This window comes from Hylobates moloch, unplaced genomic scaffold (genome assembly GCF_009828535.3).
Source record: "Hylobates moloch isolate HMO894 unplaced genomic scaffold, HMol_V3 SCAFFOLD_25, whole genome shotgun sequence".
In the NCBI taxonomy this organism is placed as follows: Eukaryota; Metazoa; Chordata; class Mammalia; order Primates; family Hylobatidae; genus Hylobates; species Hylobates moloch.
In genome coordinates this window covers 6277967-6296439 of record NW_026652300.1, presented here as the reverse complement: position 1 = coordinate 6296439, position 18473 = coordinate 6277967, and the positions used below count along the sequence as shown (strand labels likewise).

Here is an 18473-nt window from a genome sequence, read left to right as displayed (position 1 = left end):
ATCTGTAGAATGGGATGAAGTATTTTAAACCGTACATTCAACGAGGTAATAATATCAAAAATTTATAAGAAATTCAAGCAACTCTGGCCGGGCGCGGTGGCTCATGCTTGTAATCCCAGCACTTTGGGACGCCAAGGCGGGCGGATCACGAGGTCAGGGTATCCAGACCACGGTGAAACCACGTTTCTACTAAAAATACAAAAAAAAATTAGCCAGGCGTGGTGGCGGGCGCCTGTAGTCCCAGCTACTCGGAGAGGCTGAGGCAGGAGAATGGCGTGAACCCGGGAGGTGGAGCTTGCAGTGAGCCGAGATTGCACCACTGCACTCCAGCCTGGGCGACAGAGTGAGACTCCGTCTCCAAAAAAAAAAAAAAAAGAAATTCAAGCAACTCAGTAAGACAAATAATTCTAATTAAAAAGTGGGCAAAATCATTTCTTGACTTGTTAAGATCAAGCGTACTATCAGCCTAAAATGGGCAACAAACATTATTTATTAATGTTTTAAGAAATAAGAGAAGACCTATATTATTTAAGAAATGAGAGGAGACATATTATTGGTCGATAGGCATATGATAAAATGTTTAGTATCACTAATCGTCACAGAAATGCATACGAAAACCACAATAAGATATAATTTTACACCAGTCAGAGTGGCTGTTGTTAAAAGGACAAAGAGTAACAGATGATGGCAAGGATGTGGAGGTAAAGGAACTGTTATACACAGTTGATGGAATTTAAATTAGTACAACCTGTAAAGATTTCTCAAAGAACTAAAAATAGTACTACCACTTGATTCGGCAATCTCACTATTTGACATCTACCCAAAGGAAAACAAATTATTGACCAGGCACGGTGACTCACGCATGTAATCCCAGCACTTTGGGAGCCTGAGGTAGGTAGATCACCTGAGGTCAGGAGTTCAAGACCAGTGTGGCCAACGTGGCAAAACCCTGTCTCTACTAAAATACAAAAATTAGCTGAATGTGGTGGCACTTGCCTGTAATCCCAGATATTCGGGAGTCTGAGGCAGGAGAATCACTTGAATCCAGGAGGCAGAGATTGCAGTGAGCCAAGATTGCCCCACTGCACTCCCATTTTGGTGACAGATCAAAACTCCATCTCAAAAAAAAAAAAAAAAAGAAAAAATATGGAGTAAGTGTCAATCAACAGATACTTAGATAAAGAAAATGTGGTATGTATACACAATGAAATGTCATTTAGCCTTAAAAAGGAATAAAATCATTTTATTTGCAAAAACATGGAGGACATGACCCTAAGTGAAACAAGACAAACACTGAAAGACAAATATTGCATATTCTTATTTACAAATAGGAGATAATAATGCATACACATGGCCAAAGAGTGTGGAATGATGGACAATGGAGACTCCAAAGGGTGAGAGGATATGAGGAAGTGGATGATAAGAAATTAAATTACTCTTGTACCCTATAAATTTATAAAAATTTTAAAAGGAGACTTTTTTCTCACTCATTATGAAGCCAAAACTAGACAAGGATGCAGTTACCAACCTTACAGGTCAGTATCCCTGATCAATATAGCCACAAAAATACTTGAAAAATACTAGCAAAGCAAATACAGCAAGATATCAAGAATATAATATACCATGATCAATTGGAATTTATTCGAGTAATATGAGGATTATTGAAATATGCAAAGCAATAAATGTAATAAGTTACATCAACAGAATGAAGAACAAACATATAATCATCTCAATTCAGAAAAAATATTCAATATTCTTTTATTATTAAAAAAATTAGCAATTTAGGCATGGAAGGAACATAATTTTCCTAGTTCTTCATGCTCATGCTTCTATTTGGAAGGAAAGTCATTTTTTTTTTTTTTTTTTTTTACCACCAATGGATCTTCTATAAAATGTCATCAGCAAATTAACAGGTTATTATCCTCAGTTTTCCTTCCATGAGAAATAGCAGTGATGCATTGTAGATGACATCAAAAAGTGATACATTGTAGATGACATCAAGAGGTAGGTGAAGGAAACAGATTAGCTGATCAAGCAGCTAAATCAGAGGAAAGGAAGCCTCAAGATATCAACACTCTTCAAATCCCTCTAATCTGGGAGGGCTCCATAAGAGAAACTAAACCTCAGTACTCCTCTACAGAATAGAATGGGCCACTTCTCAAGGGTATATATTTTAGCCCTCAGGATGGCTACAGTCAGGATGGCAAACTCCACTTGCCAGCCTCCTGCCAATGGAAAGTCTTCAAAGTTCTTCACCAAGCTTTTCACCTAGGAAAAAATAAAATTTATCAATGTGCCCAGAGACTGTTTTCAGGAGAGAACTTACTAAAAACAGTCAAGCAAGTTGTTAATGCTTGTGAAATCTGTCTTAAAAATAATACCCTGAAGGTGACTCCTTCCTCCTCAAATGTAAAGAATAGGGGAATATTCTCAAATAGACTTTACCCACATGCCAAAGGTAAAGGGCATACCTGCTGGTATGGGTAGATACCTTTGCTAACTTGGTAGAGATATTTCCGTACTACACAGAAAAAGCCTCTGAGGTAACAAAAGTGTTAGTTAATGAAATAACTCCTTGCTTTGTCTACCTAAGTTCTTCAGAGTGACAATCGGCCTTCATTCAAGGCAGTTGTCATACAAGGGCTCTTAAAAGAACTATGTGTTAAAAAAAAAAAAAGTAGTAGGTGTAGAATATCATCTGCATTGTGCTCAGAGATCCCAATTCTCAGGAAGCGTAGAGAAAACTAATCATATTATCAAGAGACACTCAGGAAATTATCCTAAAAACTCACTTTTCTTGGGTCACTCTTCTTCCCATAAGAATAAGTAATAACCCTTTCAAAATTAAGTCTGAGCCCTTTTGAGATTCTGTGTGGACAGCCTTCCCTTACTAATGATTTTCTATTAGATCAGGAAACGTTGGCGCTAGTTAAGCATGTAACTTCTCTGGCTCACTTCCAACGGAATTAGCACAATTGACAAAGGCCCATCCCCAGGAAACAGGGCTACCTCTGTTTAACCCAGGAGATTTAGTATTGGTAAAGGCTCTCTGTTCTCTCTCTCCCTCCCTGAGCCCAAGCTGGGAAGGGCCTTACACTGTTATTCTTTCAACGCTCTCAGTAATAAAAGTTACAGGAATTGACTCCTGGATACATCACATATGAGTCAAAGCCTGGAGGGCTGCGGGAGCACCCCTGACAGTCCAGAGCAATGTCCTGAATATCAGTGTGAAGAAGTAGGACAGCTTAAGCTGAAAATCACAAAAGATAAGTAACTGAGTGAGAGCTACTCAGTTACTTCAGTTCAACTTTGCTAAAGTGATACCAAAATAATTTTTTGTTTTTGTTGTGAATATAAATGGAAGTTTTCCTAATTTCAGTTTGGATTTTTTAACATCCAATGTAAAGAAATATGTATCTTGTATGTAGGAATACAGTTGATATTTATTTATTGATCTTGCATCCTGAAACCCTGTTACATTTCTTTCTTGTAATAGTTTTTGATTCTTAAATTTTTCTATGTATGGGATCATATTGTTTGCAATACAGTTAGTTTTACGTGTTCTTTTCCGATTATATAACTTCTCCTTCTGGCCTGATTTCCCTAACAAGAACTTCTAGTACAGTGTTAAAAGTAGTGGTAAGAACAGTCATTTTTGTCTTGTTTCTGATTGTAGTTGGCAAGCTTTCTGTTTTTCAGCATAAAACACAATGTGAAAAGGAGGGCTTTTGTAGATGCCTTTTATTGGGTTTCGGAAGTTCTCTTCAAATCCTAGTTTATTGAGTATTTTTATCATGAAAGGATACTGGATTTTATTAACTATCTTGGTATATGGAGATGTTACATGTTTTTGTGTCCTATATTACATTAGTTGATTTTTGTACGTTCAGCGAGGTTTATACTTCTGAAATAAATTATACTTGTCTTGGTGTATAATCTTTTTTTATATATGTTGCTTCTTAAACTGCAATAAATGATACTTGTTATGAGCTATAATCATTTTATTTGTTGCTGGATTTTGTTACTATTTTGTTTAGGACATTTTTAGATTTTTAAGAAACTGCCAAACTGTTTTCCAGAATGACTAACCTTATTCATTTCTACCCATAGTTTATGAGTATGAATAATCCAGTTTCTCCACATTCTTTCCACATTTTGGTATTGACACTATTTTTTTTTTTTTTTTTTTTTTTGAGACAGGAGTCTCACTCTGTCACCCAAGCTGGAGTGCAGTGGCACGATCTCGGCTCATTGCAAGCTCCGCCTCCCAGGTTCATGCCGTTCTCCTGCCTCAGCCTCCCAAGTAGCTGGGACTACAGGTGCCTGCAACCATGCCTGGCTAATTGTTTTATATTTTTTTAGTAGTGATGGGGTTTCACCATGTTAGCCAGATGGAGTCGATCTCCTGACCTTGTGATCTGCCCGCCTCAGCCTCCAAAGTGCTGGGATTAAAGGCGTGAACCACCATGCCCACCCCAGCGACACTATTTTTTAAACTTGTTTTATTCTGACAGGTGTGCAGTGAAATCTCATTAATGGTTTTAATTTACATTAGCCTAATGACTAATGATGTTGAAGATCTTTCATATATTTAGTTTCTATGTGGAGTTTTTTGTTCATTTGCTAATTTAAGTTTGTTATTACTGAGTTCTTTATATAATCTAGATGATAGTCATTTATTGGAAACACAGCAAATATTTTCTGCCAGTCTGTAGCATATCTTTTTATCCTCTTTAACAGGTGTTTTACCAGTTGAGTTTGTAATTCTGATGAGGTCTCACTTATTTATTCTTAGAGATCATGCTTTTTTATGTCAAATTGTGAGCACTTATTGCCTACCCATAAATCCTATTTATTCTTATATTGTTTCTGTAAAAGTTTTACTTATGTCATTCAGGTCTGATCGAGCTGAGTGATGCTTTCTTGCATTCTTTAGATGTGAGACTTAGATTGAAACTTCTTTTTCTTCTCCCAGGTATTCCAGAACCATTTTGTGAAAGGCTGTCTTTCATTTTTAATTAATTAAAATGTACCTTTTTCATAAATCAGTTGGTCACATTTGTGTGGGTTTATTCATACATTTTTTGTTTTCTTCATTGATCTTTGTTCCTCTGCCTCAGAATTGTGATTACTGCAAGTACATACTGTACTATTAAAATCAGGTAGACAGACTCATTCCACTTTATCTTTTTTTCAAATTATTTAGCTGTTTTTATACTTTGCTTCCCATAAAAATTTTAGATAATCTGATCTTCATTTTAGATATCTGCTTTCCAGTAATAGGAAGTACACTAATTTAAATAGTAGTACATAAATTCTGTATATTGATTTGGGGAGAATTTTTGCATGGATTTTTGAGCCCCAGAATACTGTATACCTCTTCATTGATTTAGACCTTTGAATTATTTATTCAGTGCTGGGTAGTTTTACACATACATACCTTATGCTTGTGTGGCTAAATTTACAGTTAAATGTTTATGTGTCTGGTTTTACTTTGAGTAATTGTAAATGTTTTTGATGCTGTGTTTATACATTTATTATTACTCCTGTATCGGTTTGATTTTTATATGTATATTCCATGTCCTGTGATCGTGTTAAAGTCCATGAGGCTTTTTTTATCTCTTTGAGGATCCTTGCAATTTTCTTTTATATAGAAAATCATACTACCTGCACGTAAGAAGAATTTTGCATCTTCCTTCTCCTTGTGTGTGCCTGTTACTTCTTTTTCTTGCCTCATTGTGGTGGTTAGAATTGCCAGTATAAAGCTCAATAGAAGTGGCTAGAGGGAGCAATTTAGTCTTGCTTTGATCTCATGGTAAGAAAAGTATCAGTGTTTCATTATGAAGAATAACGTTAGCCAGGAGCAGTGGCTCACACCTGTAATCCCAATGCTTTGTGAGGTCAAGGCAGGAGAATTGCCTCAGCCCAAGAGTTGGAAGCTACAGTGAGCCAAGATCTCACCCTTTCTGTTTTAGAACAGAAAAGCAAGTACAGGGGGAATAATGTTAGCTCCCTGTTTTTTGTAGATGCCATTAATTGGTTTAAGAAAGTTGCATTCCATTTTTGTTCTGAGAGTCTTTGTCGTGAATGGATGTTTTGCCAAGTGTTTTTTTCTGTATCTGTTGCTGTGATAGTGAGTTTTTTTTTTTTTTTTAAGACATGGTCTCACTCTGTCATCCAGGTAGAGGGCAGTGGCGTGATCATAGTTCACTGCAGCTTTGACTTCCCGGACCCAAGCTATCCTCCTCCCTCAGCATCCTGAGTAGCTAGGACTAAGGGCACACCCTACCACACAAAGCTAACTTTTTTTCTGATTTTTATTTTTATAGAGGTGGGGTTTCGCTGTCAGGCCCAGGCTTGTCCTCCCAAACCTTCGCCTCCTGTCACTGGAATTACAGGTGTGAACAGCCATGTGCAGACCAGTTTTTCTTTTCTACCCTTTTAATGTGGTGGATTACAGTGATTGTTTTTTGATTATTTAGTTAGGCCTGCATCCCTGGAATAAACCATACTTAATCATATATTATTATTATTGTGTATTGTTGACTTTCCTTTTCTAATAATTGTTAAGGAATTTTGCATTTATATTTATGAGTTATGCAGTCTGTAGTTTTGTTTGTAATGTTCAGGTTTTGCAGTCAGAACATTACTTACTTTATAAAATATTGGGAAGTGTTTCTTTTTTTCCTCACTGAAACGATCTGGTCTGGTGATTATTTTGGGGAGTTTTAACATTACAAATTTAGTTTTTCCTTAATAATTATTGTTCTTTTAAAATTGTTTATATTGATTGAGTTCCTGTAATTTGTTTTTAAGAGATGTCATTTATTTTGTCTAAGCTGGCAAATTATATATTGTTTCTAGTGTTCCTTACTGTTTTTTGATATCAGCACAGTCTGCAGTCATAGCTGTTTTATTACGGATGTTAGTAATTTGTGTATTATCTTTAACAAGATTTTGTTTTACTCACTGCACTAGAAATTATAGATCCCTTTGAAAAGACAAGTTTTTGTTTAATTAATTTAACAAATTGTTTCTTTTAAATTTTATGGATTTTTATTAATTCTTTAGTGTGTCCTTTATTCTGCTTTCTTCAAGCCTATTTTGCTCTTTTTTTGTAGTTTCCTGAAGTAGGATTTAAGATGATTCACTTCAGTATTTCCTCTTATCTGTGTGTTTGGTGTTAGGAGCTTCCATCTTCCACTATGTTTAAATGTTGCATATTTTATCCAAATTTTGCTTTTTTTTCCACATACATGTATATGCAAACAGGCTTATGTATATGTATAAATATATATGCTGATATATATATATACACACACACACACACACACACATACCAGTATAATATACATATTATAAATATATAGATATACATGTTGCATGTATGTGTGTGAGTGTGTATGTATTCCTTCCAGACAGGGCCTCACTCTCTTCGCCCAGGCTGGAGTTTAGTGGTACAATCACACTTAACTGAAGTCTCAGCCTCCCAGGTTCAAGCAATCCTCCCACCTCAGGCTTCCTGAGTAGCTGAGACTATAGGTATGAATCACTATGTCCAGCTAATTTTTTAATTTTTTTATAGAGAAAAGTCTCACTGTGTTTTTTAGGCTGGGACTCAAACTTGCTTGGCCTTAAACTATTGGGCCCAAATGATACTCCTTCCTTGGCCTCTCAGAGTGGTGGATTACAGTCATGAGCCACCATGCTTAGCCTCAATTATATTAATTTCTGTGAAGATGACTCTTTGAGAACATAGAACTAGGACTTGAACAGTAATCAATAGGTTTTCATGTCATCAGAATGTAATTGATTTATAGTTTGATTCATGTGTAATTGTATGATTTTCATTCTTAAATTTCCTGAGGTTTGTTTTGTCACTGAAGAGATAGTATTTTCTTTTGTAGGAACTTTGAAAATAAGATTTATCCTGTTGTGTGGAGTGTTCTATAAATGTCAGTTAAATCCTGTTGATTGATACTTTTGTTGATATATTTGCAAATTTTCTGTGTAGTTCTGTCATTTGTTTAGAGAGGGGTGTTGATATCTCTCTAATTATGATTTTGCCTCTTTTGCCTTTGATCATCTTAGTTTTTGCTTCACATATTTTGCAGTATACACATTTTGGTGCATATATGTTTCGAACTGCTGTGTCATGTCTTGATGGAGTGATCCTTTTTCATTGTTTAGTGACCAATGACATTTTTTTCTTGGGCATTTCATATTAAAATAGCTATTTCTACTTTCCTTTAATGTTTGCCTGTTACATCTTTTTGCATTCTTTTGCTTTCAACCTGCCTGTTTTCTTTTCTTTCTTTCTTTTTTTTTTTTTTTTTTTTGAGACGGAGTTTTGCTCTTGTTGCCTATGCTGGAGTGTAATGGCGCAGTCTCCGCTGACCGCAACCTCCGCCTCCCGGGTTCAAGTGATTTTCCTGCCTCAGCCTCCCAAGCAGCTGGGATTACGGGTGCCTGCCACCATGCCCAGCTAATTTTTTTTTTTATTTTTGGTAGAGACAGGGTTTCTGTATTGGTCAGGCTAGTCTCTAACTCCCAACCTCAGGTGATCCGCCCGCCTCGGCCACCCAAAGTGCTGGGATTACATCTGTGAGCCACTGCGCCCGGCCTCAACTTGCGTATTTTCTTATACTTAATAATACAAAAAATCCCTATTACCCCTTGCTATCATATTTTATGTTCTGCTTATTCTTTTCTGTTTTTCATTTCTCTATTTTTATTTTCCTGCCTTCTGGAGGGTTATTTGAACATTTTTAAAATTTCTGTAGTACATTACTATACTTGTTTATGTAACTTTAAAATCTTTGATAATTCTGACATCTGTCGTCTTTGTGTTCGCACCAGTCAATTCTTTTTTCATTCATTTTGATGTCTTCCTGATTCTTGATATGTGAAGTAATACTCACTTGAAACCCAGAGATATTGATATGTTATTAGACTCAAGGAATATTGAAACTTCTATTTTCCGTGATTTTTGTCTGGCAACACTTAGGCAAGGGAAGGGAGTGATACCCTTGGTTGTTACCACTTGGAAGTAGAACTCCAAGTTCCCTATACTGTCTTCTTTGTCACTCGAAGGAGGTGTTCCTTATTAGTGCTATGTGGGGAGGAATTTCTGACCCCCTGTGTGGTCCACACTTCTAACTTCTACCATGGTGGGAGTGACCTTTTTTCCAATGGGCAGTGATGAAAGTTCTGATTCTGTTTTAGGCACTACCCCAGCAGAATCAGGCAGGTGCTGGTTCTTTGTTACTGTCAAGTGGAGATAGAAATCACAGCTCACTACTTGGCCTTCTTTATCTTCCATAGAAACCCCAGCTCACTAGTTGGTCTTCTTTATCTTCCCACATATTTTGGCATGCTTGGTTACAGCCTTAAGAACTTTAGGGTTTTCACTCAACTTTTTGTGGTATGCATGGGGAGTGAGTCGTAGTTCTTTCTATAGTTTTTGCTTGGAGTAGGACATTTATTTTCTAAGTTTTCAATTTGCATGTTTCCTGATCCATAGGATATAGGGGTGGCTGTGGGGAGGGAGGGTGCTTTTCTTACCTGCACCTACTAATGTTTGCAGGTTGCTAGATCTTTTAGCTTCAAATCTGGAATGTATGAAATAAAAGAAAATTCTGGAAATTCACTACCTTCTTGTTCCTAATATTTAGAAGTCTCTGTGAGGTCTACATTCTTCTCTTTACTTTTCAGGGACCATTTCCTTCTCTATTCTTTTCAGAGTCCTAAGTCTGTGTTATGTATAATGTCCAGGAGTTTGGGTTGTATTTAATGGGAAGAATAACGAAATATCTGTTTTACCTTCACAAATCAAAATTATCTTAATTCTTTTCAGTGAGCATTTTATCTGCTACATGTAGACAGCATTTGTTCATCATTTCTTTGTAAGTTGGAGGTTTTTGTTGTTTGGATTTTTTGGTCTGTAACATAATTTCTTATAAACATTTTTTCACCTCATGTTTGCTTTTTGTTGTAAAACGTTTAATGCAGATTACTTAATCATCTGCTCTCTTTATGTATTACAGCATTTTTGAATCAGGTATCCTTTGTTATTTTTTAATTACCTAATTTTCAAGTCAAAAGTAACAAAGTTTATATTGGAAATAGAGGCTTTTTTTCCTGGAGTTGCAATTACTTTGCCTCGCGAGTACTATTTTGTTTCCTCTACTGACACCTTTGTTCAGATATGCTCTTGGTGTGTGTGTGTGTGTGTGTGTGTGTGTGCGCACGTGTGTGTTTATGTGATGAATGTAGTTTATTCAAAGACTTAAAGCAGTGGTTACTTAATGTAAACAAATATAATAAATTATGTGGTATTTATATCATTTAAATACTTTTTTTAGGCAAACTGGACAAATGCAAGTAAAAGGCAACGTGAAAAGCTCCTTGAGTTGATAGGTCGTCTTGCAGAAGATGATAAAGATGGTGTGATGGCACACAAAGTGTTGAACCTTCTTTGGAACCTGGCTCATAGTGATGATGTGCCTGTAGACATCATGGACCTTGCTCTCAGTGCCCACATAAAAATACTAGATTATAGTTGTTCCCAGGTATTGGAGTATTTCTTTGTTCAGTTTTCTGACTTTCCTTCACAAGTGGGATAACTTCGTTACAAGATAATTCCAGTTTCTTCTATCATTTTATTTATTTATTTATTTTTTTTTTTTATTTTTTTTTGAGACAGAGGCTTGCTCTGTGGCCCAGGCTGGAGTGCAGTGGCGCAATCTTGGCTCACTACAAGCTCCGCCTCCCAGGTTCATGCCATTCTCCTGCCTCAGCCTCCCGAGTAGCTGGGACTACAGGTGCCTGCCACCATGCCCGGCTAATTTTTTTATTTTTAGTAGAGACGGGGTTTCACTGTGTTACCCAGGATTGTATCAACCTCCTGACTTCATGATCCACCCACCTTGGCCCCCCAAAGTGCTGGGATTACAGGCGTCAGCCACCGCACCCGGCCTGTCATTTTTTTATTTATAAAGTAATCTTAAGGAATTGGTATACTATTGTCCTGTAAGCCTGGCCCCATTCTCCACCCTTGGGTTTTCCAGCCAGATTTTATATATCATTCACTAAGCATTTTTGCCTCACTGAGACAAAGATATTAATAGGTAGAACATCTTATTATAGTCATACTGTAGCTAAATATGTAGTGCTAATACAGATCCTAAAGATTTAAAGGCAGAAGTGACTTTAGACGTTTAAGGGTAATTACGTTTTATTTGCTGGTAAGAAGTTAGGAAGATTAACAGAACGTATTGGCTTCCCTATCAGCAAATCACAACGGCTTCCCAATGTTTAACCGATGTGCCTTATGCTACTAATTTTAAGTATTGATATTTTGCTAGTTTTGCCTAAAATTTTGAACCTCTTGATGGATTTTTATCAGCAGTTTTTTGCTACCCTTATAATAGGTCAGTTCAGTAATTTAATTATGATGATACTCCTTTTTAAAAAATAAAAAATGAACAGGCAGGAGTGTTTCTGTTTCTAGAGGGCAAGCATTCTGCTTTCACTTGGACTCAAGCTTAATCTAATTAAGCAGAGTTGGCTGGGCACAGTGTTTCACTCCTGTAATCCCAGCACTTTGGGAGGCCAAGGAGGGCAGATCGCTTGAGTTTACAAGTTCAGTCCATCCTGGGCAACATGGGGAAACCCCACCTCTATAAAACCTAAGAAATTAGTTGGGCATGGTGGTGCACACCTGAAGTCCCAGCTACTAGGGAGTCTGAGGCAGGAGAGTCACTGGAGCCTGGGAGGCTGAGTCTGCAGTGAGCCATGAGCGTGTCACCTATTTCAGCTTGGGTAACAGAGTAAGACCCTGTCTCAAAACAAATAGAAAATATTTTTTTAAATTATTCAGTAAGGTCAAGATGATGTCTTAGGTTTTGAAAACCATGTAACTGTGAAGCATAAAAGCATTTGCTTCATCAGTTGCCATCATCAAAAAAGGACTAATATAAACTCATGTATAATTAGGTAAATCAAAGGGAGAACATTCATAAAACTGGGATGCTTAAGAAATGAAGATGTCATTCACAGTCTGTGGACTAGTCCCAGCTTTTCATATAAAACTGATTTAATTGTGAAGAAAGTATAAATTGAAATTTATTACAGCTACTGCCTCATACAAATAAAGTCACAATACTTTTTCCAATCCCAGTAGTCAATAATGCATTGGACTTGCAGTAATGCAGTTACAGCTTTAGATGCATGGAAATAAAAAGCATCAGTTGGGTTATTATGATCAGATGACAGTGTTATACTGTGGTTGATTCTGACTGTTCATAAGTGCTTATTCAGCAGGTAAAATGGTTATGAGGATCTTGAGTTGAGATGCTATCTTGTTAAATAGAAAAGTGTTACAGAGAATTAAAGTAATATACTTGTTATAAGTGCTCATCTAGCATTTATTATTCATTTTATTGCTTGGCACACTGTTTTCTACATTGCTATATTAATACTTGATTTCCCTAAATTTAGTGTAAGGATTTTGTCTTTTTTAACTTTAGTTTTTGTTTGCTGTTGTTACTGAAAACTAGTAAGTCTGTGATTCCTCTTGCCCTCCTACCTAAAGTACTTTTGATTTAATATACATGTATGGGCCTTGCTCAGTGCTGCACACCTGTAATCCCCACACTTGGGGAGACCAAGATGGGTAGATCATTTGAGATCAGGAGTTTAAGACCGGCCTGGCCCACATGGCAAAACCCTGTCTCTAGTAAAAATACAAAAAATTAGCCAGGCACAGTGGCTCACGCCTGTAATCCCAGCATTTTGGGAGGCCAAGGCGGGTGGATTGCCTGAGGTGAAGCATTCGAGACCAGCCTGGCCAAGATGAAACCCCATCTCTACTAAAAATACAAAAAATTAGCTGGGGGTGGTGGCGGGCGACTGTAATCCCAGTACTCGGGAGGCTGAGTCAGGAGAATCGCTTGAACCCGGGAGGCAGAGGTTGCAATGAGTCAAGATTGCACCATTGCACACCAGCCTTAGCAACAAGAGTGAAACTCCATCTAAAAAGAAAAAGAAAAAAAAAAAAAAGCCAAGCATGGTGGGGTGCACCTGTAGTCCTAGCTACTTGGGAGGCTGAGGCAGGAGAATCGCTTGAACCCAGGAGGTGGAGGTCTCAGTGAGCCGAAGTCGCACCACTGCACTCTAGCCTGGGTGACAGAGTGACACTCCATCTCAAAAAAATAAATAAATAAAATAATATAATATACATGTACGAGTAGTTTTAAATCCTTAAAAATGGTCACATTTATTAATGGAAATTTTTCCTAGGAAACGATCTGAAAACAGCACAATATGTACAAAGACACTCTTTATTATTTAGACAATGAAACCCTTTACATAAACTGAATATTCTTATAATGCGTACAGCCGTTAAAATGCCTTAGTAGTTTGAATTAAAGACACTTAAAGCATGTGTCCAGTTTTTTTTAAAAAAAGACATGAATGTGCTTACAAACATATCCCTTAAATGAAGTATTAAGGAAGTAAAAAGATTTACCTTTTCTTTTACGAATATGCACAGAAATAGAATTCTTCCAGCTAAAAATCTATTAGATATTTAAACCAGAATTTTGATTATTAGTCACTGCAGTGTAAAAGATCAAAGCAACCATGGAGGAATATTTGAAAAATCTTACTCTTTTTTTTTTTTTTTTTTTTTTTTAGACGGAGTCTCGCTCTTTCACCCGGGCTGGAGCACGGTGGCGCAATCTCGGCTCACTGCAAGCTCCGCCTTCCGGGGTTCACGCCATTCTCCTGCCTCAGCCTCCCGCGTAGCTGGGACTACAAGCGCCCGCCACCTCGCCCGGCTAATTTTTTGTATTTTTAGTAGAGACAGGGTTTCGCCGTGTTAGCCAGGATGGTCTCGATTTCCTGACCTCGTGATCCGCCCGCCTCGGCCTCCCAAAGTGCTGGGATTACAGGCGTGAGCCACCGCGTCCAGCCAAAAAATCTTACTCTTAAAATATTCTTGGCCGGGCGTGGTGGCTCACGCAGGTGGTCCCAGCACTTTGGGAGGCCAACAGGGGTGGATCATGAGGTCAGGAGATTGAGACCATCCTGGCCAACATAATGAAACCTCGCTTCTACTACAAATAAAAAAATTAGCAGGCATGGTGGCATGCGCCTGTAGTCTCAGCTGCTCAGGAGGCTGAGGAGGAGGATCTCTTAAACCCAGGAGTCAGAAGTTGCAATGAGCTGAGATCTGAGATCATGCCACTACATTCCTGTCTTGCGACAGAGCCAGACTTCGTCTCAAAAAAAAAAAATTGTTAATTATTTTTTCACTGAACGCATTGTCTTTTTTCTGTAACTTTCTTTGTGTGTATACTGATTTGTCTTATTTTGATTTCTTTAACCTCAAGAATTACTATACTGTTATTTTCTTGATGAAATAAAAATTTTCCACTTTCTTTGCTCTGATTAGAACCAAACTCAGTATATATGGTAATAATTGCGATTGCATGCTTTGCCAAATTTTATGACAAAACTTCACAAAACTCAATGAAATGCAATACTCACCATTCAGACAAATGTTTTAAAATATACTTCCTGTTAATGTGCTGGTACTTGGGAATTGTGTCTTGGTACAGATATTTCTGAATCATAGAACATTAAATTTATAGTAATGCCTTACATTTTGGTGTTTATAACTTCAAACTAATATATTTAGAGCATTTTGTTTGACTGAATTCTTTTACAGTTACATTATAAATTTGGTGATGCTAAGTTTAGAAGATTTCCTATTTTGTAAGTCTCAAAATAATTTTGATGGTAGAATTATATTGAATATTGGTCCACTTACAGTATAAATTTTTTTCATGTATAAGGATCGAGATGCACAAAAGATCCAGTGGATAGATCACTTTATAGAAGAACTTCGCACAAATGTCAAGTGGGTAATTCCTGCTCTGAAACAAATAAGAGAAATTTGTAGTTTGTTCGGTGAAGCACCTCAAAATTTGAGGTAAGACTTTTTTAATAGAGAATTTTCTTATTTGTATCTGTATATTATGTTGGAAATGGTATAGAAAAGCAAATTTTAAAGAAAACCATGGTGGCAAAACAAATTTCTAAGAGTTTGTTTACAACAAAATAAAGATCCTTGATCATATTCAACTTCTTTGTATTTTATGACACGGATAGGTAAGTGATATATCCAATACTAAATAGCAATTAAGTATAATAGCCACATTACTGCCTTTCAGGTCTTTGTTCAGAATTGTCTCTGACTTCCAGCAGATGTATCAGATATTGTGCCATGTGTTGTATTTATCTTACTTGTCATTTTACTCTATCCTTTCCACAGTTAACTCTGTCTTGGCTCAATATTCCTTGTAGTTACAAACGGCATTTTTTGTTATTTATTTAATTGATTTAGTCTAACATTTTTAACATTTGTAGGGGGGAAACACCTCTTTCTTGAGTTTTAAAGTCAAATTTTAAAAAATTAGACTACAAAGTGATTTAAATTATAAAACCATGACAAGACTGTTTAAAGATTTTTTTACTCATAATTTATTTTAGCTAGATTTTCTTTAATTTTAAATGTTTGGTGTTATATGTTAAATTGTGGTTATTTAATAATTTATTTTATTTTATTGTAGCACATTGAAAATTAATGAAATAAAAGGAAAAATAACACAGAGAAACCTGTGTTAGTTGAAGAATATTCACAGTGCAGTTAAGATTCCCGGTGGTTAACTCCAGGCTTATCTAACTAGCTGTAATCTTAGAAAGATTCTCTCGTGGGTGCCACAGCTCATGCCTATAATCCTAGCACTTTGGGAGGCTGAGGCAGGTGGATCACTTGAGGTCAGGAGTTAAAGACCAGCCTCACCAACATGGTGAAACCTCGTCTCTACTAAAAATAGAAGAAATTAGCTGGGCGTGATGACGGGCGCTTATAATCTTAGCTACTTGGGAGGCTGAGGCAGGAGAATCGCTTGAACCCGGGAGGCTGAGGTTGCAGTGAGCCGAAATTGTGCCCTTGTACTCCAGCCTAGGCAACATGAGCAAAACTCTGTCTCAAAAAAAAAAAAAAGATTGTCTCATGGTGTAAGGACATTTGTCTTGTGTATCAGATGATGCAAGATGCTTTACAGCTTTAGATTGACATAATTATGCCCCAAAGAGTGTTTCTGTGTTGATAGAAGCTTAAAATGCCATTTATATTTTGTGATTTTTTTTCAAGTTGATTTTGACTCTATTTTTCTATTGTTGGAAATATTACAGGAAATTTGAAAGTTTCATGGGAATAAACACTGGAAAAAATACTTATGAAGGACATACTTTGTTTCTCTATATATATAGTTTGTCTTTTATCAGACTTATCTATTTACTATAGATAGATGCAGTACACATACTCTCTCAAGACTGGTGACCTCATTACCAGTAGATTAGTAATGATTGTGTGTTGATTGGTTTCGTCAATAATGACAAACTAGGAAGGAAAAGAGAACCAGGTAAAATGGTGTGAACTCATTGTTCCAGAATGTACCTGGATGTCTGATATTCTTCATCATACAACACATGTGCTTTGATACTGATAGATACTTTTTATTTTTAAATAAGAATACTGAAATAGATATTTGGTTGGAGGCATGGATTATATTTTTTACAGGGTTTGATATTTTGTTAAGGAGAGGATATTGACCACATTTTGTTAAGAATGCGTAGCATTAAAAATTTTTAAAGTAGTAGCTAGAATTTAGCTTCTGTAAACTCTCTTAATTATAGCAATTTTCATTTGTCTTATTATACTGTTAAGTTCTTCTTATTTCAGTCAAACTCAGCGAAGTCCCCACATATTTTATCGCCATGATTTAATCAACCAGCTTCAACAAAATCATGCTTTAGTTACTTTGGTAGCAGAAAACCTTGCAACCTACATGAATAGCATCAGATTGTATGCTGGAGGTATGTATGATAAGCTAAAATTAACTATGGGGAATCAACTTTGTTTTGCTCTAAATGTTAATAACCTAAGCAATGACAATGTTTATTTTTGAAGGAGAAAAAATAGAAGTGGATTGATACTTCATACTGCATTCACTTAAGGAATCTACTTGGTATCCCAAATCTTAGGCAACCTAAACTCTAAGCCACCTTTCCCACTGTCTTTATTAAATGCGTGTCTACTTACTCATCCTTCTTGTTTTCTTTCATACCTGGGAGCTCTGCCTGTTAGTACATGTGGTAGATTATAATTCTCTTGGGTTTCTTTGGTGTGTACTCAAGTCATTAAGCTTTTGCTCTTTTTTTGAGGGGAACGGAGTCTCACTCTGTGGCCCAGGCCAAAGTGCAGTGGTACAGTCTAAGTTCATTGCAACATCTGCTTCTCCGGCCCAAGTGATCCTCCCACCTCTCCTGAGTAGCTAGGACCACAGGCACCCACCACTATGCCCTGCTGTTTCGTATTTTTAACAGAGACAAGATTTCGCCATGTTGACCAGGGTGATCTTGAACTCCCAGGCTAAAGTCTTCCTCCTGCCTTGGCCTCCCAGAGTGCTGGGATTACAGCCTGAGCCACCATGCCTAGCTTAATTTGTTGTTAATTTTGCCTGATTCTGTTATTACATATATTATAGTTCTTAATAATTCTGAAAATTGTTATCCATTGTTTAAAGAGCTTATTAGAAATTTACTGGATTTGTGATCACTAGATGTGTCATTGGTTCTTAGACTATAAAATATTTTAAAACTGTTTCTTGTATTATACTTCTCAACAGTCTTTTAGTATATGCTATGTGGAGATCAATCTTGGCATGTTGAAGGTTAATTCGAATGTTATTTGTACTCTAACAGTTTTAATACATTTTGTATGCTGGAGCACACAGTAGTCTTTCTGCATGTATAGATGTATGCCCCTTTCCCCAAAAGTTCATAAAACATCTGCGTCCCAAGTCAACCACTTCACAGGCCCAATTTTTATGATTATAGAGGAGAAAAACTTTTATTGTCCAATGTTGAAGCCAAGATTTACCATAATGTTGAACTGAAATTGCTGCTTAATTGATATGCTACGTTAGTATCTGTGGAATTCAATCATATATGTTGAAAATGTGGATATTTGTATTATTAACTCTTTGGAAAGCATAGTAGAGTCTTGGTTTGGTTTGAGTTTGTAAAAATCCTCAAGTTTTTGCTTAATGCTTCCTTTTAAAGTCACATAAAATAACAGAAAACTTAAGTAACTTCCAGTTACCTCTATTTCATTGGCTTCTGTTCTTCTCACATTTTACCCACTCTTTTTACCCTTGTTGTAGAACTATAAAAGCAATCTGAGCATCAGGTGCTACATGCATTTCAGTCCTGCCAGTCAGGTTCAGAAGCTCAAAGGCAAAAGTGGTAGGACAGGCAAGCCCATACAGGCACATAACTAACCTTGCTGGTCCCTTTCTTTATCAGGAGCTGCTAAAACCAGTGAAAGCAACATAGAA

General features: G+C 36.7%; 1 protein-coding gene across 1 annotated transcript in view; it reads left to right on the top strand.

The window, feature by feature from the left end:
- Positions 1–18473, top strand: part of LOC116811479 (probable ubiquitin carboxyl-terminal hydrolase FAF-Y) — a 128554-nt gene that overhangs the window by 1782 nt on the left and 108299 nt on the right. Inside the window, 4 exon segments of the mRNA XM_032756511.2 lie at positions 4898–4938; positions 10365–10571; positions 14862–14998; positions 16817–16950. Of these exon segments, the coding sequence (XP_032612402.2) occupies positions 4898–4938; positions 10365–10571; positions 14862–14998; positions 16817–16950 (519 nt within the window).